We start from the raw sequence: 24,582 nt of genomic DNA on the forward strand, positions 1-24,582 counted from the left end.
TAAAATTATTAGTGAATTCTATGTATTTCTGAATGCAGTCTTTGAAATCTGTTGTATAATCTACAATTACAGCATGTCTCAATTTGGACTTATTCTAATGTTCAAAAACCGTATTGTTAGTGAACCCAACTTCATGTGCTGTATGCTTCAAAATGTCAGAGTTTGGAGTAAGAAAAGGATTATCCACTGAGAAGGTGCCAGCCAAAAATGGTAGACCTACTGATACCTCAAGTTCATTTTACCTGCTGGACTAGGTTAAAAGTTTTCAGGGGGTTAGTGGAAACAGGTATGGGGAAGTGCTAGTGGGGCAGGTTTTACTTGGAAGACCTTGGAGCTTGGCTCTTTACGGTAGTGAAGAGGTATCAACACTGAAAGACAAGGGCCTTTTGCTTTTGAAAGAGTTCTACCTGTGTCCTGGCCTTTTGATTCTATATGTGTTGGAGGGTGTGAGGTTCAGAGAATTATAGGTACATCAAAGCTCTCTCTTCTTAACATGCTTCTGTTGGATGATATATGGTTTTGATCTGCAGTCTCTGAAAACCAACTCAATCTGGTTAAATGGTATAGGGCTATTTTGGGCTCATTCTGTAGGTTATAAGACATGCGTTTATTGACTCTGATTTGACATGCGTTTATTGACTCAGATTTATAGGCTCTGGGGCTGAAATTCAGTAAACTTCATTCTACCTGTGCCTGTTTGAGAATAGTTTTGTTATATGAAAAAGGACTTAAGTAACAATTTAGATTTGTAACTCATATAAAGTCATTGAGGGACTCCTTTATTATTTTACTTGGTAGTTCTTATCTCTGCTTTTTATATAGGAAAACAATTATGTCATAAGTTGATGTCTCCCTAAATAAATGCTTAGCTGTTTCTTCTCAGAAATTGCTATCTGAGCCTGGTAGATGTGACATATAAATTGCTTTGACTTCTTGAGTACTCTCATGTAGTATGTACTGCATTCTCTCACAAAGGAAGCAATAAGGATATTATTTTTTTCTTAATACATATATTTTTTATTTCTAGGCTGTTCGCTACTACGAATCTTTAATCTTAAAAGCTGAAGGAAAAGTGGAGTCTGATTTCTTTTGTCAATTAGGTCACTTCAATCTGTTGTTGGAAGATTATCCAAAAGGTAATGTTTTCTCTTTTAAAAGTTGTATTTAATTTGTTTGCATAATATATAAATGTCAGTATTGTTACTCTTTATCAATGGCATATGTTACTGTATTTTAGTTTCTTCTAGTAAGTTCATAAACATAATGGCAGTGTAAAAAAGAGTAGGTGTAGATAAAACTAAAAGCCACAAATGAACAAACTGTATACAGGAGGCAAGAAATACACAGGAAATCTGTGTATTTGGCACAGATCATGATACGGCAGTGTTTATTTGGGAAGTCTCCCCCTTAATTACCCATACCCCATCTCAAGGAAAAAGTCCACTTGTAGCTTCAGCAAGGTCAAAACAAAAGTCACTATCCAGACATTATACATATCAAAACTTAGTACTTTAGAGCCCACATAATCTGCCATGACCCTGGGGGCTGCTAGATCTATATTCTCATCAGTTTCCAGGAGAGAGAAAGTGGGAGAGAGAGAAAGAACACACCAATGAACTACTGAGTGCAGGTCACAAATGAGACAAAGAAAGAGCTTCTGTTTTCTTGTGGAAGTATAACAAAGAGCGTTTTCAAAATGGCCAATTTTTTTTTAGCTTTTGCAGGCTTCCAATAGGTCCAGCTTCTACTTAGACTAACCTACATCTATGTCAGTCTCCTCCCTTGTGCCCAAACAATTGGTGGTCAAGAAAAGAGGAGTATTGAGCCCCTTGGCATTGCAGTGATCCCCTGCAAAGCTGTTGCTTCATGACTGAGCAAACAGACTCATATTAATTAAGCTCAAAATGTTATTTTCTTTGCTCCCTTTTCTTATGAACAAGTAATTAACTACCTAGTAACAATAGACATAATCTCTAAGTTTGAGTCTTGAATAAAGCATTTTTTATTCATTTGGAGTATTTTTCTTCTTAGAAATAGGTAGAGCTAACCAACCTGATAAAATCTTTTAAGATGTGCATTAGGGTGGTATGTGACATGGGCTTTGAAAGAATTCATGAAGGAAAGGTTGTAAAGTGTCAAGTTTTTTATTCACTGTTCAAGAGAGGAGAGGTGTAAGGTGTAGAGAGATATACCAGGCCTGAGGAGTGGATGCTTTGAGCTTTTACTGGGTTATAATTGAATGATAAAAGGGTGTGAAGGTTCTGGTTGTGTAGCCCCTGGGCTGTTACATAGGAGGTTTTCAGTGGTTTTGCATAAACTGCAGTTTCCTTCTTTGTTATCTTTTGCCTGTAGGTGTGGGAGGTGGTTAGTCATATTCTGTCCTTGCTTTCCAGTAATTTGCAGTCATGGGCACATAAGCTCAGAAGTGTTAAACATGTAAGCCATGTTTAACAGTGTCATAGACCTGCTCAGCAAACACTGGCACAATAACAAATAGTATGGGCTTTACCCTTTTAAGTGTGGTTTCGTAGTTCCCCCAAGACCATTACTTATGTAGTAATTTAAAGTAGTCAGAAATGCTTGCACTTTCCCTTCAAACAAAACCCCTTGTCAAAGAAAAAGTATCTTATAAGTAGAATATGTAATTAATCTTATTATGGTACTAAATATTTTGGTAAATGCTGTGTGGAGATGTTATTTTTAGCAAATGAGTCTAGCAGAAGCAAATTATTTTATTTTTATTTATTTCTTAAAATTTTTTGATTATGCTGTTACAGTTGTACTATTCCCCCCTTCATTCCCCTCCACCCTACCCCCCGTCCCCACCATTACCCCCCCTTTAGTTTTGTTTTTTTATTTTTTTATTGATTATGCTGTTTCAGTTGTTCTATTCCCCCCTTCATTCCCCTCCACCCTACCCCCCATCCCCACCATTACCCCCCCTTTAGTTTATGACCATGTGTCTCAAGTTCTTTAGATTCTATATTTCCCATGCTATTCTTGCCCCCCTTCTATTTTCTATCTACTGTCTATGCTACTTATTTTGTGTACCTTCTCCCCCCTTCTCCTCCTCCCACTCCCCTGTTGCTAACCCTCCTTGAGATCTTCATTTCTATGTTTCCACTCCTGATCTAGCTGCCCTTTTAGATTGCTTTTGTTTTAGGTGTGGTTGCTAATAACTGTGAGTTTGTTGTCCTTTCACTGTTCATGTTTCTTTAACTTCTTTTTCTTAGATAAGTCCCTTTAACATTTCATATAATAAAGGCTTGGTAATGATGAACTCCTTGAATTTGGTCTTATCTGAGAAGCACTTTATCTGTCCTTCCATTCTAAATGAAAGTTTTGCTGGATAGAGCAATCTTGGATGTAGGTCTTTGGATTTCATGACTTGGAATACCTCTTTCCAGCCCCTTCTTGCCTGTAAGGTGTCTTCTGAGAAATCTGCTGACAGTCTGATGGGGACTCCTTTGTAGGTGACTGTCCCCTTAGCTCTTGCTGCTTCTAGGATTCTCTCCCTCATTTTAATTTTGGCTAATGTAATGATGATGTGCCTTGGTGTGTTCCTTCTTGGGTCCAACTTCTTTGGGACTCTCTGAGCTTCCTGGATTTCCTGGAAGTCTATTTCCTTTGCCAGATTGGGGAAGTTCTCCCTTTTACTATTTGTTCAAATAAGTTTTCCACTGGTGGCTGTGCCTTTCCCCTTCTGGTACCCCTATAATTCGGATGTTGGAGCATTTAAAGATGTCCTGGAGGTTCCTAAGACTCTCCTCATTTCTTTGAATTCTTGCTTCTTGACTCTTTTCTGTTTGGCCATTATTTGCTTTCTTCTGCTCCACTCCATTGATTTGAGTCCCAGTTTCCTTTTCATTGCTACTGGTGTCCTGTGCAATTCCATTCATTTCAACTAGTTTTGCCTTCATATATTTGTCTAATTTGTGGCTATAACCAACCAGTTCTGTGAGGATCCTGATCACCAGTGTTTTAAACTGTGCATCTGAGAGTTTTGCTATTTCTTCATCGCTTAGATTTATAGGCTCTGGGGCTTTGAGATCTTCTTGAGCCATTTTTGTTCTGTTCATGCCCTTTAAGTGTGAGGAGTGGAGCCTTGGACTCCCAGGTTGCTGGGTTGTGACGCTGTATGTGGGGGCGTGGTCAGAGCGGGTTAATGGTGGCACCCTCTGCTGTTTTGCACCTCTGGGTGAGGAGCAGAGGCTTAGGTGGTTCACCAGGGCCGGGCCACTCAGAGTCACTGGGTTATGACGCTGTATGTGGAGGTGGGGTCAGAGCAGGGAAATGGCGGCGCCCTCCCTGCCGCTTGCTACATGGACCTGCTGGGTCCTGGTCCAATCGCCCACTCCCTCGCTGCTTGTCTATCCGCGCACCAATGTGCGACCACAGTAAACCTGCAGCCCTGCTCCCTCCCTCGCTGTTTCCCCCACGGTTGCTCGCTTGGTCGCTCACTAGGTCCAACCCTGCGCCTGGATTCCGAGTGCCCGAGTCTGTCTGCCCGAGTTTTCCTGTGCAACCCTACTCCACCAGCTGCTGGTTTCGCCCCTTACCGGTCAGACTGAAGAATTTGTTGTTAACAGACTTCCGAAAAGTTCAATTTTCTGTGTTCTGGCTGTTTTCTGTTGCTAATATTTAGTTGTCTCTAAACTTGGTTGTATGAGAAGGCACGGATATCCACCTATGCCTCCATCTTGGCGGAAGTCTAGCAAATTATTTTAGAAGTAGATTATAGAGTTGCTGGTATGTTACTTGGTGCTTTGTCAGCATGGTTTAATGTGTTCCCAGAGTTTGGTAAGTTTAGAGGAGGAAAATTAATTTTCTTTTTCTCCGTTTGAGTTACCAGTGGAAACCTGTAGCTGTAAGAGACAGGTTAATATTACTGAACCTCAGTATTTGAGCTTGTTTGTCTATGCCCACTGGCTGAAGGAAAAGCATGAGCAGCAGCTTGCATTGTATAAAGGAGGTAGTTTATAGAATTGTCCAGTCTGCAATGTGCCCAAGATCATGCTTTTCCTTGGTGGCCTATAAATTACAGATTACGTAGAGCACAATGACAAGCTGCCATTGCTAGGGATTTCAGAGTTGTGCAACACATTGATGGGTCAGAGATGAGGTAAAAATAATAATTATTATTTTTTCAGGTTTTGAAGACATCTCTGAGGTCAGCTCTAGTGTCCCTCTGTTGGATTTTTGGAAAAGTATCTAGGGGATAGATTTATTCTGCCTTAGGACTTTGGAGCTGAAACATGGATTACATGAAGATGTTTATTTTTAGCCTGCCAGAGGTTCAACATGTAACCATTATTCATGTCAACTTAAGAAAGACCAAAACCTGTAAGAATTTTATTAGTATATTTGAGCCACACTGATGACTATTTCTGAGAAGCAGAAGTCCAGTAGCTTAACAAAATGCCAAAGAATGGCAGTTCTTCATGTTAAATTCTACATTAAAGTCAAAGGAGAAAGTATAAGGCAGTTAAATGCAATTGTTGGTTATAGATTAGGGAGGTGGGAGAAAGTAAAGGGGGGAAACCTGGGATTGAACAAAAAGTTAAACATGTAGACACATACTTTTACACAGGTTTATAGCATAGTTAACTGTTAACATGATAATAATAACAATAAAGGGATTTTTATGGTTCCTGCTCTGGATAGACAGTTGTTCTTTGAAGGGTATGTGGGGGAAAAGGAAATTACTTTGATGTTTCAAAGTTACTTTTATGAGATGTGTTATTGTACATGCAAATACATAAATAAAACAGACTCAGTTAAGGTTAAGATTGACTTTTGTCAGGGAAGATACTAACTACCCTAGGACATGACTATCTGCTGTCAGCTGCTTTTAAAAACATTTTATTTACTTATTTTCAGAGAGAGGGGGTGTGACTTAAGAAAGACAGGGAGAGAAACATTCATATGTGACAGAAATTTCAATTGATTACCTCTCATATGCCCCCAAACTGGGGACCTAGCCAACAACCCAGTCATAAGACCTGACCTGGAATCAAATTGGTGACCTTTCAGTTCCCAGCACAATACCTAATCTAGTGAGACACACTGGTCAGGACAATTAAAAAATTATAATTTATATGTGGTTATTTTGGTCTCAGTTTGTGAGGCTACCATGCAGGGCTCCACTCACCTTCTCAGGTTTAGTACTTTTGGCCCCTTTTCTAGTTCACAGGGCTTACCTTTGTGAAGGCACCTGATCTTTAAAGCTAACTAAACAAAGGTAAGATTTGTTACACAGATTTAAGTCAATGCGTCTTATATTATTAAGAGTTTGTACTAATATAAAGTCTTCCTATTTCTAGTACTGGAAGGTAGACTTTTACATATGGAGATCAATTGATAAATGTTAAGCTTACCTTCAAAAAGGGAAACTTCTGAATTTTTTATTTAAAAGTTTTTAACTTAACTGATTTTAGAGAGGAAGTGTGTGTGTGGGAGATAGAGGCAGCAAGAGAAAGAAATAGTAATTTGATTTTTTTCCACTTATATATGCATTTAGTGGTTGATTCTTATATATGCCATGACCAGGAATTGAACTACAACTTTAGCCTACTAGGACAATTTTGTGACCAGCTGAGTTACCTTCCCAGGGCCAGAAAATTCTAACCTAGTCTCAGAGGTCTCCTTTTTCTTGCTACCTGTAAAAATAATCACTTGAAAATAATTCTTGTGCCAGAAAGACATCCTCTGCTACTCTTACTCAGCTTGCGAAAATTGTAAACAAGGTAGACCCAGGTCTGTCCACATTATCACCTTGGTGAAACACCCAACAATTAATGCTGGAAGGAGCAGATCTTTCTTTATAATATTTCAGCCTCGGGAGGACTCAGCACCTCAGCTCAGCGCCCTCTTTTCCCATGAGACCCTGTACTTCCCATGCTACTAGCCATGCTACTAAAAGTTTCCCATGTCCTTATTCATACAGGATGTAGAATACATTGCATCAGCCTCCATATAAAAATCCAGAAGAAGAGGCAGGTAGCATGTTACTCTGGATCACAATGAAACTCAAGAAAGGTACAAGTTGTCTTTTTTTAAAAATTAATTTATTTTTAGATGAAGGAAGGGAGAAAGAGAGGGAGAAAAACATCAACGTGTGGCTGTCTCTTGCATGCTCCTGACTGGGGACCTGACCTGCAGCTCAGGCATGTATCCCAACTGGGAATTGAACCAGCAACCCTTTGATTTGCAGGCTGGGACTTAGTCCACTGAGCCACACCAGCCAGGGCATGGAAAGGCACAGGTGTAAAAAAGTCCAGGTAAAATCCAGGTGCAGCAGGACAGGATCTTGCAGGGAAGTCCTTTGTAGCTTTCGAATCAGCTTTGATCACAGCATCAGCCTCTCTTATTAGCTTGGGCCCGATGGCCTCCTTCCTCACTATAAACTACATAGCTGTTTGCTTACTTCTCCTTTTCCACTACTGATCCTTTCAAACCTTGCAGCCAAAGGCTGAGTGGCTGCTGCACTTGAGTTGAAGTATTCTCTCTGAACCTTCTTCATCTGGCTGAGCCTGTTCCTGTTGTGGGGCATCTTGCTTCCTGCATAGGCATGGTAAACTGTCTCAGCTTCTCCTGCAGTAAGTCAAAGTCACACCCGTATTCCCGGTTCTAGCCTATAAGGCATATCTTTTTAGCATTACTAAAACACTGGTCAGTTGTTATGGGTTTGCAGAATACCATCCCCTAGCCTGGCGCTGGAGGCTTTGTGGCTTCTCAGCTGATACCTAGTTCTAAATCTTGTTCCATACCATTTACATTACTTTTTATAAGTAAAGCCAGTACTTAACTAATGAATGCTGTTTTGGTTATCAACATAGGAAACATTTAATCCTGTAAGAAGTTTTATGAGTTGAGCCTCACTAACAACAATTGCTGGAAACCAAAACTACAGTGGAAATAAGCTCCAGAAAAAGATGCAGTGGGTCTAAGTTTTATAAACCTGCATGTACCCCAGAGTCACATAAGTCTGTACGTGCAGGAGCAAAAGGTCAAGAAGCAGTTACCAGGCAAGAACCTAATATTTAAGGCCCTGGCTGGTGAGGCTCAGTGGATTAAGCACAGGCCTGTGAACTGAAAGGTCACCAGTTGGATTCCCAGTCAGGGCACATGCTAATTGTGCCTGGGTTGCAGGCCAGGTCCCCAGTGGGAGGCACACAAGAGGCAAGCACACATGGATATTTCTCTCCCTCTCTGTCTCCCTTCCCCTCTCTAAAAAACAAATCAGTAAAACCTAAAAACAAAAACTAATAATTCAGGGGAGATATAGAGGGAATTTATAATCCATTTCCTTAAGACAATACACATTCCTTCTGGCCAGGTTCTTCTTGCCATCGCTCATCAAGGGTTGTGGGAGAGTCATGTCCAGCATTATCCCCACTGTCATTATTCCCACTCTACCTTGTATTTTTTGCCATTAATTTCTTCAGAGACAGGATCTGCGTGGTAAGTTGAAGGAACTATGGGCTGGTCTGATGCTGCTCAGAGGAAGTGATATGGGGGGTGTATCTGATATGGCCTCTAACGTGGCCTTCTTAAGCCATAGTTGGAAACAACTCTTCCCCCCCTCCATGATGGTCTGTCTGTAGGAACAGGCTGGCTAGAATGTTAATTCCCAGGATATATTTAGGTGTAGGGGAAATCTTGTGGTGGCATTGATAAGACTAGCTCAATTGATAGAGTAATTCCAACATCTGAACAGTAGATATTGATACAGGCTGGAATTGTTGCTGATATTTTAATTGCTGCCACAGACTGCAGCAACTAAGAGTACAGTTAGGGTTTTTGTCTGTTTTGTCTTTACCCATCCCATCCTTTATCATATGATACCATACCTGTTCACAGGATCTTTCTGCTTACTTTTCACAGTCAGATTCTTTTCCTTATTTCCTTCTTTGTTGTTTGTTTGCAGTCTTAATCCCTTTTTGTCCCTCTCAGTAATTCTGTCTCTTTTAAATTGGCAACTGCCTGTGCTACATCCTTATACATCCATCCAGGGTGCCTGGGTAAGTCAGGGGCACTGTTCTTACAATGCAGTAATAAATTCCTGTAATAAATAAATTCCTCATTCCTGTAATAAATCTTTCTGTATCGTGCTTATTGGGCTGTGGGTTATAGATGGTGTATCACATGCCTAGCTCCTGGGTAAACTGCTGGAACTTCAGGAAATTGGTGCAACATGGGTTAGAGCAGGGGTCCCCAACCCCCAAGCCATGGATCAGTCTTGGTCTGTGACCAGTTAGGAATGTAGCCACACAGCAGGAGGAGAGCAGCAGGAAAGTGAACAAACATTCATTTCTGTTTACAGTTGCCCCCATCACTCATGAAACCTCCTGAGCTGTACCACCTGTCAGAGCAGCATCATTAGATTCTCATAGGAGCTCAAAGCCTCCTGTGAACTGTACATGTGAGGGATCTGGGTTTCACACTTCTTACAGGAGTCTAGTGCCTAATGGTCTGAGGTAAAGCTGATGCAGTGTTAGCTCTGGGAATCAGCTGCAAATATAGATTATCATTAGCAAAGTGGTTTCACTGCACAAAAACCGTAGTAAATCAGTTGCTTGCACACTCGTAACAAATCTCTGCCAGTGTATGGCAGGTGACAGTGAAGCAGCATCTGGTGTCAGGCTTTATAGTGGTGAGTTGATGTACCTCAATTGTACAGCTTCATATAGTGACAGGTTTTAAGTTAAAATCTCACACTTATTTTAGTCTGCATATGCCCTGCCCATTATTTTATTTACCACTTCCATCCGTGCCTCTTTCCTGCAGTACATTCTTGTCTCAGTCATAGTTTTAGAAACCCACAAGGTAGCCCTACCCAAAATGAGTAAAAAACAAACACTGCTGAAGAACTTCTTTGAAAATGGAGAAAGACCCAGTGATGACTCAGCAGGAGACTGTAAGACTGACAAACAAAGGAAAGCTGCATTTGAAAGAAAATACCAAGAGTCCTACTTCAATTATGGTTTCATTGCAACACATGATGCACCTTCTCCAAACCAGCTTTGTATATTATGTGGTGACTGGCTTATCCAGTGAAGCCATGAAACCTTCAAAACTGCTTTGCTGCATGGAGACCAAGCATCCTATGTTAAAAGACAAGCCTTTGGAGTTTCGGAAAAGGAAAAAATGTGAACATGAACAACAGAAACAATTATTCAAGGCCAACACTTCATCAAATGTGTCTGCACTGAATGCATCATACGTTTTTTAGGAGGATGTGAGTGAGGATGTGTTAATGTGCATTTTTGTTGGCAACTCACAGTGCAGCTGCAGAACTGTACAGATCTTTGATTACATACCAGGAAAACTGACATTTTGTGTTGATATACACACAGATGGCGTGGCTGCAATGACTGGATTGTTTTATTGTGTTACTATTCAGATCAAAGAGGTTATTTCTGAATGTGAGTCTACACTCTGTGTCATTCATAAAGAGTGATGGCTAGCCAAGAAATGTCACCTGAACTTAACAGCATTTTGCAGGTTATGATTAAAATTATCAGTTACACTAAAGTACATGCCTTTAACTCATGGCTGTTTGCACAGCTCTGTGAAGAGGTAGACACAGAGAACACAGGTCCTCTTTTACACACAAAAGTGACGTGGCTTTCTAAAGGTAGATCACTGGCCAGAATTTCTGAGTTATGAGAACCACTCCAGAGATTTCTTTTAGAAAAAGTCACCACTGGCAGCACATTTCAGTGACACAGAATGGGTCACAAAACTTGCTTACTTGTGTGACATATTCAACCTGCTCAATGAACTCAGTCTCCCACTTCAGGGGAGAATGACAGCTGTGTTCAAGTCAGCAGATAAAATGGCTGCATTCAAACCCAAACTGGAATAATGGGGTGATGAGTGAACTTTGGGATTTTTGACATGTTTCAAACATTAGCAAACATTTTGAAAGACTGAGCCAGGGCCTTCCTTCTCCCAGCTGGTGCCTGAGCACCTGTCTTAGCTTTCAAAGGAGTCTCAGCATTACCTTCCAGCCACAGAAGACCCAGACTAGGAAGAAATGGATCCTCCACCCACTTATGAATGAGCCAGGTGAATCAACTTTGTCCATGTTAGAAGAGTGTCAACTGGTTGAAATTGCAAATTACAGTTGCCTTAAAAGAATATTCGTTTGATAGAACAACTGCAATGGCATAATCAATAAAAATAAATAAATAATTTAAAAAAAGGAAGACTGAGCTGAGAATCATGATAAGAATGGAGATGAAATAACATGTGTGAATGACCCATCATGTGGTCGGTATTCAACAAATAAAGGACTTATCCCATAAAAAAAAAAGAATATTGGTTTGAGAACTTCAAATCTCCATATCTTCTGGACTAAAGTCAAAATACAAAGTCAGGACTGAGATTGCCACAGAAGCATTGAAAAGCCTGCTTCTATTTCTAATTTATTTATTTGTGAAATAGGGTTTTCTGCAGTGACAGCAACCAAAACAAGATTATGGAGTAGACTGGACATAAGCAACACACTTAAGGTGTCACTGTCTCCCACCACCTCCAGATGGGACAGTCCAGTTGCAGGAAAACAAGCTCAGGGCTCCCACTGATCCTGCATTATTGAGAATTGTATAATTATTTCATGATATATTACAATGTAATAATAATAGAAACAAGTGTGCAATAAATGTAATGCACTTGAATCATTCATATCCTCCCCTGGGTCATGGAAAAATGACCCAGATCTCTCTTCCAGAAAACTGGTCCTTAGTGCTAGAAGTACATGGTCTAAATCCCCCTCATTAGACCATGCTACTTAGCAGTCAACCATTATGAAAGGAAGGTGGTTGTGTGAGCAGCTCGAGCTCCAGAACCATGCATTTTTTATCTTAAAGAAGGATGGGTGGTGACAGAAGACATTAATTTAAATTCATCCTCTGTAGCAAAATGCCATTTATTTTTTGTGTCCCATTACCTTTGAAACCACCCCATGATGGATTCTGACCCTTTCTATCTGAATTTAGCAGCCAGCTTTACTAGATTGGTGGGGGTGTATCAGCATACTCTGGTGTGTGACATCTGCTGGGGAGGTGGCTCTGGAGTCCCCAGTGGCGCCTCTGGCTTTTGGGTCTTAAGTTCTGTGTCATAATGGGATGGGCTGTAAGTTTACTTTCTTATAGTTTTATGTTCTTCTCATCCTAATGCTTTATGATCCCTATCTCTGTGTCAATTTCACTTTTTGCCATAGGATCTCAGTTCTGGAGATTTCACTCAGACTATGCCAGGATAGCTCATATACAGGTGGTTGCTCTTCCCCAACCCTGTATCCTAGTGAATGAAGCAGCATGCTCAATCCTGCAATTGCTCACTGGTCTGTTCTCCCTATCTCCCCACGTAATCTTTATTTTTCTCCTGTAAAATTCTCATATCCCTTTTTAGTTTTAGTTTAAATGTGTAGCACACACTTCTGCCGCTATCTGCCTCTTTATTGTATTCCACAGTGATACAATAGCAGCCAACCAAAGCAGAAGCAACATGCTGGAGATCTTTCTTTTCCTTGGGTGCTACCCTCTTCCACATGCTGTAGGATGCCAGTGGGAATTTTGGGAGCATCCCCCCAGTCATGGAGTGGCTCTCATGAATCAAGAAACTTTGACACCTGGTACACTTAGATTTTGCTAGTAAGCCCAGGATTCCTTCTGGCAACCCTTCACCCAGCATACTGTCATCTACAGTCGATTCAAGTTGGGGGGTTTTCACAGTATTTAAATCCTGCTGCCTATTCTACTTTTAACACAGATCAGTCCCCAGGATCTTGACCTCTCTTTCAGATAAGATGTAAAAACCTACATGGAGGATGTGATAGAACAGATGTAGGCCTTTGTTGCTCACTTTACAGGGAATGTTGATGGTGGCAAGTCAGTGAAGCAGGACTATGCGAAACCAACCCTAGTCTGACAGCCATTATAAGGGTCCCAGACAGAGATGACATTGGTCCAACTTACATAAACTTTAATGTGTTTTTAAGCTATATATATATATACATATATATATGTATATATGTATGTGTGTGTATATATATATATACACATACACGTAATTATATATACATATGTATTGTGTACATAAACTATATTATGTAAACTATATAATACATCATATATAAATGACAATACATCAGTGTACATGTACAAAAAAACAATAAAAAGTCAAGAAATAGTCATTGGACAACAAACCAATACCTAGGGAAGATAGGAGGGAGCCATATTTCTTTCCCTCAGGACTATACGCATTCCTTCTGGCCAGGGGTTCTCTGGCCAGTCCACATCTTGGGTGGTGGGAGAGCCATGTCAAGCATGAACTCCACAAATTACTTTAGGTGTCTGAGTTTGTAATGCTTTAACACAGGTCTTCCCTGAGCTACTCAAGTTCAGCATGTGGCCCGTTTTTCTCCACAGGTTTGTGACACTATCTAGCACACTGTATATACTAAGACACAGATTGCTTTTATCTATATCCTTATACCTTTGTTATTTTTTTAAATTTTTATTTATTTTTAGAGAGGGGGGAAGGGAGGGAGAAAGAGAGAGAGAAATATCAGTGTGTGGTTGCCTCTCACATGGCACCCACTGGGGACCTGGCCTGCAACCCAGGTATGTGCCCTGACTGGGAATCAAACTGGCAACTCTTTGGTTCACAGCCTATGCTCAATCCACTGAGCTATACCAGCCAGAGCTGTTACTTAGAAATTTATTAATTTAACAGATTTATGTAATCTCCCTGAACCTCATTCTTCTAGCTTATAGATTGGAGAAGAGTAATACAGGTATTTATGTTAAAAAAAAAAACTTCCCAGCTGTACTTTTGGAATGTTTTAGCTGTTAACATAAGATAAATCCAAACCTGTGGAGAATTTTTATGGCTTTTTTTGAGCCAGAGTAATGACATTTGTTGGGAATCAAAATCTCAATGAATTTAGAAAATGCTCCAGAAAATGGCAGTGTTATGCCTCATTTTGTATATTATAATCAAAGGAGATGACATAAGGAAAGTTACATGAGTTCACTCAAGGAGAAAGCAAAGTGGACATATCTCTGGGATTGGTAAAAAGTAAATAAATACACACATACTTAAAAATATTGGTGGGTACAGGGCAGTACAATATTTGTAGTACATAGAGCAAGTCAACAATGAGGGGTTCTCTGCTGTTGTGCAAAGTGTTGTGCACATTCCCTGTGGGCTCTGGAAAAAGAAAATTACTCTTGATATTTAAAATGTCATGTTATCTCAGATGCATACAAAGAGTGGGCAGAGCTTCCTTAAGGTAAAGATTGACCTTCATCTAAGAACCTATGTGCCTGGGATGAGAATATCTGCCTAGTTGTGAATTTGCGATCACACCATTCTGTATGGTTTCTGACACTTAGCTTGTCCACACTGCCAAGTGGTGCCCCCTGAGTTTGTCAGGTTCATTGCACAGCCCCTGCTTCATTCATGTATGGGTTTTATGAATAATAAATGAAAATGAGTACTTGTGAAAATTACTTACTTCACTAATTCTTACAATACAGTTTATATTGCTTTAGAGCAATGATTTTTAACCTTTTTCATCTCGCGGCACATTTAAACTAATTACTAAAAATCTGCAGCACAAAACAATACTTTTGTTGACCTGACAGAGAATAAGTATAATTTTTATTCATTCACACTGAATGCCATTTTTGTGTAGGCTATTGCCATTTTTTACATTTGACAGTCTTAAGGGGAAAGAGGTCAGTGCCTTAACTTTTCTTCCTCAAAATAATTTGTCATTTTGTTGACTGACCATACCTTTGTTAAAAATATTGGCTTTGATGTTTGCACGTTGACTAATAGATAGTTGACATTTGTAGGCCAAGACAGACTAACAGTGTATAGCAAAGCTTCATGAGATTTCTCCTCTCCTCTGGCTTTTTTATCTCCCTGGGTGCATTACCAGTAGTCTCTCTTGATATGTGTAGCAACAGAACATCAACAGAGAAAGCTTTCTCATGGTCTTTGAGTTGGTTTGTCCAAATATAATGTGTTTTTTTCCATCTTGGATACTGTATATAAAGTGTTTTGTATGTATTCAGGATTTTACACATGTATAAATGTATTGCATATACATATTACATGTATGCATTATAGGTATAACATTACATGTAGTAAAAGTGTTATACATTGTGGCATGTACAGTATATTTCTTAAATTGAAAATATACAGTAGATTCTTTTATGTGTGTATATATATATATATATATATATATTTTAGATTTTATGTATTTATTTTTAGAGAGAAGGAAAAGGAGGGAGAGAGACAGGGAGAGAAACTTCAATGGGTGGTTGCCTCTCATGAGCCCCTGCACTGGGGACCTGGCCCGCAACCCAGGCATGTGCCCTGACTGGGAATTGAACCTGCGACCTTTTGCTTCACAGTCTGATGCTCAGTCCACTGAGCTACACCAGCCAGGGCTCTTTTTAGATTTTTAAGTTACTTTTATTGTACTTCTATTAACACTTGTCCAAATAGTTCCTTCCCTTTTGCCCTGCTTCACCCATTACACTCCTCACCACAATCAATCCCCACACTATGGTCCATGTCTGTTGGTTATTCATATATGTTCTTTGACTAGTGCCTTCCCCACCTTTCCACCATTGTCCTCCTCCCTACTCTCCTATGGTTACTTTCAGTCTGTTCCCTATTTTTATGCACGTGGTTCTATTTTGTATGTTAGTTTAATGTGTTCATTAGATTCCTCTCATAGGTGAGACTATACAATGTTTGTCCTTCACTGCCTGGCTTATTTCATTTTGCATTATATTCTCCACTTCCATCCATGTTGTTATGAAGGGTAAGAGCTCCTTCTTTCTTTCTGCTATGTAAAATTCTATTGTATAAATGACATACAGTTTTTTTTAACACCCTCAATTACTGATGGGCATGTAGGCTATTTTCAGTATTTGGCTATTGTAAATTGTACTTCTGTGAACATTGGGGTGCATAGGTTGGTTTGAACTGGTGTTTGAGGATTGTTAGGGTATAATCTCAGCAGTGGAATTGGGCCAAAAGGCAGTTTCATTTTTAGGGTTTTTTTTTAGATTTTTATTTATTTTTAGAGAGGGGAAGGGAGGGAGAAAGAGAAAGAGAGAAACATCAATGTGTGGTTGCCTCTCATGTGGCCCCCACTGGGTACCTCGCCCGCAACCCAGGCATATGCTGTGACTGGGAATCAAACCTGCGATCCTTTGGTTCACAGCCTGCACTCAATCCACTGAGCTACACCAGCCAGGGTGGTTTTTAGTTTTTTGAGGAAACTCCATAGTGTTTCAACAACAATGCACTGGGATTTTTTTCTCTACAGCCTTGTCAGCAATTATTGTTTGTTAATCTGTTTATGATGACCATTCTCAATGGTGTGAAGTGGTATCTCATTGTGCTTTTAACTGGCATCTCTCTGATGGTTAGTGATGCTGAGCGTCTTTTCATATGTCTCTGTGCCCTCTGTATGTCCTCTTTGGAGAAGTGTCTGTTCAGGTCCTTAGCACATGTTTTAATTGGATTGCTTGTCTTCCTAGTGAGGAGTGTTTGAGTTCTTTTTCGGAAATCAAATCCTTGTTTGATACATCATTGCCAAATATATTTTCCCAAACAGTTGGTTTCCTATTTATTTTGCTGACATTTTCTTTAGCCATGCAGAAGCTTTTCATTTTGATGAATTCCTATTTGTTCACTTTTTTATGTTCTTTGCTGCATGGAATATCTGAGATTTCTCCTGCTATGTAGGACTTTTATGATTTCACAACTTATATTTTAGTCTTTTATCCATCTTGGGTTTATTTCTGTATATGGTGCAAGTTGATCACATTTTATTTTTTGCATGTAGATGTCCATATCCCCCAGCATTATTTGTTGAAGAGGCTGTTTTTATTCCATTTTATGTTGCTGCCCCCTTTGTTGAATATTAATTGACTATAGAGACTTGGGTTTGTTTCTGGGCTTTCTGTTCTGTTCCATTGGTCTATATGTTTGTTCTTATGCCAGTATTATAGTGTTTTGATTATGGTGCTCTTGTAATACAGTTTCATATCCAGTATTGTGATCCCTACTACTTTGTTTTTTTCTCTTAAAAGTGTTGCAGCTATTTGGGGTTGTTAATTGTTTTATGTAAATTTCTGAAATGTTTGTTCTATATCTGTGAAATATTTCATTGATACTTTCATAAGGATTGGGTTGAACGTGTAAATTGCTTTGTGTACCAAGGACATTTTGATGATGTTAATTTTTCAAATTCCTGAGCATGGTGCATGCTTCCATTTATTTGTGTCCTAATTTTTTTTCTTCATTGTTGTGCAGTTTTCTGAATACAGGTCTTTACTTCCTTGGTAAGGTTTACTCGTATGTACCATATTTTTCTTTTTGCTGTAGCAAATGAGATTTATTTCCTGATTTCTGTTCCTGGTATTTCATTGTTGGCATACAAAAATGCCTTTGATATCTGAATATTGACTCTGTATCCTGCTGTTTACCAAATTCACTTATTGGGCCGAGTAGTGTTTTTCTTGGATTCTATTGGATTTTCTATGTACACTGTCATGTCATCTGCAAACAATGGCAGTTTTGCTTTCTCCTTTCCAACTTGGATGTCTTTTTGTTTTTCATGTGTTATTGCTGTGGCTAGGACTTCCAGTACTGTGTTGAATAGAAGTGGTGAAAGTAGGCATCTTTGTTTTGTTCTTGATCTTAGTGGTAAAGCTGTTAGCTTTTTCCCATTGAGTATGATGTTGGCTGTAGGCTTCTCTCTACTATGTTGAATTGTACTCCCTCAGCTTCAGTTTTGCTGAGTGTTTTGATCATAAAGGCATGCAGTACCTTATCAAATGCTTTTTCACATCTATTGATAAGATCAAGTGATTTTTGTCTTTTGTTTATGTGATATATTACATTCATTGATTTATGCATGACGTGCCATCCTTGCATGGCTGGGATGAATCCCACCTGATCATGATGTATGATCTTGTTATTGTCTTGCTGGATGTGGTTTGCCAATATTTTGTTAAGGATTTTAGCATATGTGTTTATCAGTGATATTAACCTGTAGTTTTCTTTCTTTGTTGAGTCTTTACCTGATTTTGGGATTAGGATGATGTTGGCTTTCCAAAAAGTATTTGAGAGTCTTCCTTCTTCTTGGATTATTTGAAATAGTCTGAGAGGGGTAAGGGTTAGCTCTTCCTTTAATGGTTTGTATAATTCTCCTATTGAAACCATCCAATCCAGGGATTTTGTGTGTCAGGAGTGTTTCAATTACTTGTTTGATTTCACCAGCTATTATTTGTCTGTTCAGGCTTTTTGCTGCTATTTCATTGAGTTTAGAAAGACTACATTTTTCTAGGAATTTTTTCATTTCACCCAGGTTTCCAAATTTCTTGGCATATAGTTGTTCATAATAAATTCTTACAATCCTTTGTATTTCTGTGATATCAATTGTTACCTTTTTCTTTCATTTCTGATTTTATTTGTTTGGGTCCTGTCTCACTCTGATTCCTGGAGTAAATGATCCTTTGAATTACTCTTTTATTCTCTGTGTAGTTTAATTTTGCTCTGGTCTTGGTTAATTCCTTACTTCTATTTGTTCTAGACTGTCTCTATTGTTGTTCCTTCAGTTCTGTAGATGTAGGGTTAGGTTGTCCATTTGAAATGTTTCTTTTTTAGGTAGGTGTGCATTACTATGAACTTTCCTCTCAGGACTGCCTTCACCATGTCTCATAAATTTGGGATTGTTGTGAGTTCATTTTCATTTGTTTCCAGACACTTTTTGATGTCTTCCTGGATTTCATTCATAACCAATTTATTGTTTAATAACATTCTATTTAATCTCTTTGAATTTGAGTGTTTTTGAGTTGTTTCTTTGAAGTTGGTCTTTAAATTTAAGACTCCTGTGTTCTGAGAAACTTTTTGATATGATTCAGTGTTCTTGAATTTGCTGAGGCTTGTTTTGAGTGGAATGTGTGGTCTGTCTTTGAACAGGATCCATGTACATTTGAAAAGAGTGTGTATTTTGCTTCTTGGGGATGAAAGGTTCAATATATTAGTTAAGTCCATTTGATCTGGGATATTGTTTAATTCTGTTACATCCTTGCTGATACTTTGGAGGATCCGTCCATTGTTGGTAGTGGATTGTTAAAATCTTCTAGTGTAAGCGTGTTGCTGTCAATATCTTTCTCGAAGTCCTCCAAGGTTTTCCTTAGTGCTCCTGTGTTGGGTGAATGTATGTTTATAATGTTTTTATTGTTTATGTCTTACAGTTGGATTGTTTCCTGAGTTATGAAGTAACCTTCTGTGTCTCTTTATGGCTTTTGTTTTGAAGTCTGTTCAGTCTGATATGAGTGTTGCTACTCTGACTTTTTTTACTAGTCTGTTGGGTTGGAATATTCTTTTCCAACCCTTCACTTTCAGTCTGTGAGTCTTTTCTTCTCAGTGGAACATCTTGCAGGCAGCATTTGCTTGGGTCATTTTTACTTATCCATTCAGCTTCCCTATGTCTTTGATTGGAGCATTTAATTCATTTACATTTAAGGTTCTTATTTTTTAAAAAGTTTTTAGAGAGAGAGGAGGGGAAGGAGAAAGGGAGAGAGACATCTGTTTGTGGTTACCTCTCTCATGCCCCTTATTGGGGACCTGGTCTGCAACCCAGGCATGTACCCTAGACTATAATCAAACTGGCAGCCTTTTGGTTTGCAGGCCTGCAGTCAGTCTGGTGAGCTACACCAGCCAGGGCTATGTTTAAGGTTATTATTGATAGGTAGTTATTCATTGCCATTTTTTGTATCTGTGTCCCTCTATCTCTCACTCTTTCTCTTTGTTTTATTAAAGCAGACCCTTTACCATATCTTGCAGAGCTGGTTTGGATGAGGTGTATTCTTTTAGACTTATTTTGTCTGGGAAATGGCCTTCCATTTTAACTGAGGGATCTTTAATTGAGGGATCTTTAATCTTTAATTGAGGGATTCCTCCTCCCTTTCTGGGTAGAGGAATCTTGGTTGCAGGCCTCTGGTTCTCATTACTTGGACTATTTCTTGCCATTCTTTTCTGGCTTGGAGCAGTTCCACTGAGAAGTCAACTGTTCATTTTATCAGGGCTCCCATGTATGTCACTTCCTGTTTCTCCCTTGCTGCCTTTAAGATTCTGTCTTAGTCTTGGAATTTTGCCACTTTATTTGTGATCTGTGTTGGAGTGGGTCTCTTTGGGTTCCTCTTCATTGGGATCCTCTGTGTTTCCTGGATTTGTATGACTTTTTCTCTCATCAAACTAGGGACATTTTCCATAATCAATTTTTTATACAGGTTTTCTATTATTTGCTCCTCTTCTCCTTCTGCTATCTGTGTTACGTGGATAGTATTCCATTTTATGTTGTCCTCCAGTTCCCTTAAAGCCTCTTCATTCTTTCTGAGTCTTTCTTCCTTTTCTTGGTCCTTCTGAGAGTTTTCCTTCAGCCTTGTCCTCCTGCTTGCTAATTTGGTCCCCAGTTTCATTTATACTGGTTTTGGTTCATTCTACTATGTGGTTTGGCTTAGAAATTGTGTTCTTCATTTTGTCTTGGCTCTTGTTGATATTTTCTGTGTCATTTTCCCATGATAGTATAATTTGCAGTAAGTTTTTTGTTTTTCACTATGGATTTTGGCAATTCTCTTTGAGCTCATTGAAGTTTTTAGAACCATTTTTTTTTTTTTGGACTCAAAATCTGATAGCTGATTGCCCATATTACATTTAGCACTCTTTCTGAAGATTCCTCTTCTCCTTTCAATTGGAGTTGTTTCTGTTTCTTCCCCATATTTGTGAAACACTTCTTATTGGCTTCTGCTTCTTAAATTGATCTGTTTTGACTTTCTGAGTTTGTGGTGTGATCATCTGTGGTAGGAGACCTGTGAGATTCAGTGGTGCTGTCTTCTTGATCTCCTGAACTGGATGCTATTGGGATGCCCTTTATGCTGTTTATGGTAGCTCTCTGGATGTAACTGGGTTTTGATTGCTGAGTCATTCTTTGGTGGGTCCCTCCCTCTAACTGTTGCCTGAGAGTCACTTCTCCCACCAGGTATTGTGTGCTGCTGTGCAGATGCTGCCAGAACAAAAGCACAAAGTCGAGGAAACAGACCCACATCCACAAAAATATCTTCTTGCACTCCCCAATATCCTACTATCAACAACAGATGAACCAGTATTAGTAAAGGTATTAAGAAATTAAGACTGTTGTAAGAAAGGAGAGGAAGAAACTGTAGTATAAATATAAAATCAAGTGACTTTATATGTAAAAACTCAAAGGATAAGAAATGAATGTTCAAATGCTACAGAAGAAAGAAAATATTATTAATCATGGAGAAGACCACAGTATTTTTTCCTTTCTGGATCTGCCTCTGGTGATGTCAGATGTTGACCCCATGTGACCTTAGGAAGCCTGTTTGAGACTGCCAGGAATCTACTGTCTGTGGGTATCTTTTTCAGTTGTTACCTAGGCACTTTGCATTGAGGAGTAAGGGTGAAGCACCATAGGGTGGGGCACAGTCTCTCCTAGAGACAGTGCTGTTGTTTCCACTCGGGATGCTGCCACTTACTAAGCTAAACATGCATTTATACTTACATCTCTAAGTCATATGTTAATCATTCATGTCTTGATAATTGCTTATCTCTTGTATCAATTAGCGTGCAGGACTCACACACACATCCTTTGGCCTTTATAAACTCCACTCATTTTTAAAGATACTTAGGTAGGTAGTTTTCTCCCTATTCTATTCTGTGAGGTTGTTTCATATTTATGTGGTATAGTAATTGTCACATTATGCATTTCATTTAGCAAATTCCCTGACCTAAATGATTTGTTTAAAAAAACTAGTATATGTGGCCTTTCCCAGTGGTCTGATTGGTTGGTGCTTCTCCTAATCCAGAAGGCTGCAGGTTCAATCCCCAGTAAGGGCACATATCTCCATTGTTTAATCCCCAGTTTGGGCACCTTTTAAGCAATAAACAGATGCTTGGGTGAAGATTTAAAAAATTAGTCTACTTCATGTTTTGCTCTTTGTTGTGTAAAGTCATGTACATTTTGACAAAATTATTTTGTCATTTAAATAGAATGTAATTTTTAAAAACACTTTTAAAACATTTTATTTATTTATCTTTAGAGGGTAAGGGAAGGAGAGAGGGAGAGAAATATCAGTGTATGGTTGCCTCTGGTGCATCCCCTGATGGGAACTGGCCTGCAACCCAGGCATGTGCCCTGACTGGGAATTGAATCTCTATCCTTTGGTTCGCAGGCTTATGCTCAATCTACTGAGCTATACCAGCCAGGGCCAGAATGTAATTTTCATTGATTTAAAATACATGCGGTATACCTGTTAATCACTCTTGTGTTTTGAATCTTTGGTAAATACATTTCTGTTTGCCATTTGCATAGTTCTGCCTTTTCCAAAATGTCATATAAGTGGGATCATTCAGTGTGTAGCTTTTCAGACAAGCTTATTCCAGTAACATATCTTTATATGATTTTTCCAGCTCATTGCAGTTCATTGTTGAACACTATTTCATTGTTGAACAGTCTTCATGTGAGTTGAGTACACTGTCTTTTTGTAGTTGAGATTTCATTGCTGTTGGCCAATCAGTGGGAGGGATTTCACTGGGCCTGTTGGCTGCAAGTATTGACTGTGACCCTGGACCACCAACCTCCACCCTCCATGGAGGATCAGCTGTGCAGGGGCAGGATGGTGTACATGGTCTGTAACTGCCACTGTGTATGAAGGCTCTAGGGTTTTCCTGGTGGTGCAGGCCAAAGTCAGCCATTGCTTATGTTCTGTCTGGGCTCATTTGACATAGAGTAAGCTATAAAGCAATGTGTGTACGGCTGCTACTTGTGGTGGGCTTGGACATGCACAAGTATGGCGGGGCTGGGAACCAAGGCTGGCCGTTGCTGGTGCCAAACTTGGGGCCAGTTAGCAAGATGGAAAGGGGCTCACTAAGGCCACCTGCTTCTTGTTTTAGAGGATTTAGGAAGATCTGAAGCATGAGTGAAGACCAGTTATTCATATGGAGAAACGGCTAGGATGGGCCTATAATTTGGATGGGGTGGATCCTCTAGGAATTATCAGGTTGGGCAGAAGGTGTTAGGTTGATGGATTCTCAGATATGATGCCCTCAATTTTGTGGTTTTGTGGGCTGAGGTCTCAGAAAAAGGACAGTGGCCTCTACCAGCAGTTCTGTCTCAGAAAAAGATGTCTCCAGGCTCTTGCCTTGATACCAGACACTTTAGTTCTGTATGGTATATAGGTTTACATGGTGTCCCTCAAGCTGCCACTCCTTTGCTGCACCTCAGCAGGAGTGAATTTGTATAACATCTGTGAGTTCTTTAATGGGAAGTGCTTGACTCCAAACTTTCTTTCAGTGACTCAGTCTGCACTAGTATTTACAGCCAGAAGTCATGGGGCACTTACTTCTTGACAATGGAGTCTTGCATTTGGGAGGCCTGGTGTGGGACTGAGAGATATCCCTGCCAATCTTTATCCTCTACACATGTTAGCAGAACCAGCTAATCCTCAGCTGAGAACATTTTTTCATTGCTTTTAAAGAGAAAGAATGGGAGAGAGGAAGGGAGAGCAACATTGATGTGAGAGAAGCAATAGTAGGTTGCCTTTCTATGCACCAAGACTGGAGTTTGGAAATTGGAGATTGAACCCACAACCTTTTAATTTCCAGATGATGCTTCAACCAACTGAACCACACTGGCCCATGTTGGTTTTTTGGTGCATTCTTAAGGTTCTCTTCGCATAGTATCATACCATTAGCAAATAATACCAGTTTTACTTTTTCTTCCCAGTTTGGATACATTTTAGTTGTTCTTGCCCGATTGTTTTGTATATGACTTATAAGTACTATTTTGAGTAACAGTGATAAAATGAAAATCCATTTCTTGTTCCTGACTTTGAGGGAAACATAATTATTCCCACTGAATAGGATGTTAGCTGTGCACCCTTTGTTATGTTGAGATGTTCCATCATTTTCTCTTTGCTGAGAGTTTTTGCAGTAAGTGGGTGCTAGATTTTTGTCAAACGCTTTTTCTCTATCGATAGTATCAAGATTTTATTTTTAGTTGAATTCATATGGTATATGTTAATTGATTTGCAAATATTATGCCAATCTTGAAACCCAGAAATAAATCCCACTTTAACATATTGTTATGATCTCTACAATGTGTTTGTACGTTGGGTTTACTAATAATTTTTTAGGATTTTTGCCTCTGTTTTTATCAGGGATAATGATAAACAGGCTTTTTTATTTGTTTGTTTGTTTGTTTGTAGTGCCTTTGGTTTTGGCTCAGGGTAATGCCTCCCTTTAGAAATGGACTTTTAAGTCTTTCCTCCTCTTGAAATTGTGGAAATAGATGAAAAGGGTTAAAAATTAGTTTTTCTTTGAATGTTTGGTAAAACTTGCCTTTGAAACCGTATGATCCAGGACTGTTTTTTTGTTGGGAATTTTTTATTTCTGTTCAGTTTTGTTCTATGTAATCGTCTTGATTCAGTTTTTAAAGATTGTATGTTACTG

The 24,582-nt window shown here is 39.3% G+C and overlaps 1 protein-coding gene across 12 annotated transcripts in view; it reads left to right on the forward strand.

Moving 5' to 3' along the window:
• LOC128627868 (lysine-specific demethylase 6A-like) overlaps positions 1-24,582 on the forward strand; it is a 235,619-nt gene that overhangs the window by 18,332 nt on the left and 192,705 nt on the right. For 9 of the 12 annotated variants that reach the window (XM_053668197.1, XM_053668198.1, XM_053668184.1 and 6 more), the window contains exon 3: positions 1,028-1,136. The exons of 2 other annotated variants lie outside the window; for them this stretch is intronic. In XM_053668197.1, coding sequence (XP_053524172.1) covers positions 1,028-1,136 — 109 coding nt within the window. Of the gene's footprint in view, positions 1-1,027; positions 1,137-7,000; positions 7,039-24,582 lie in introns of those variants that run through there. One more of the 12 variants, XM_053668193.1, reaches the window with a different exon arrangement.

Source organism: Artibeus jamaicensis, unplaced genomic scaffold, assembly GCF_021234435.1.
Source record: "Artibeus jamaicensis isolate MK-2021 breed Jamaican fruit bat unplaced genomic scaffold, CSHL_Jam_final contig_478, whole genome shotgun sequence".
Taxonomy (NCBI): Eukaryota; Metazoa; Chordata; class Mammalia; order Chiroptera; family Phyllostomidae; genus Artibeus; species Artibeus jamaicensis.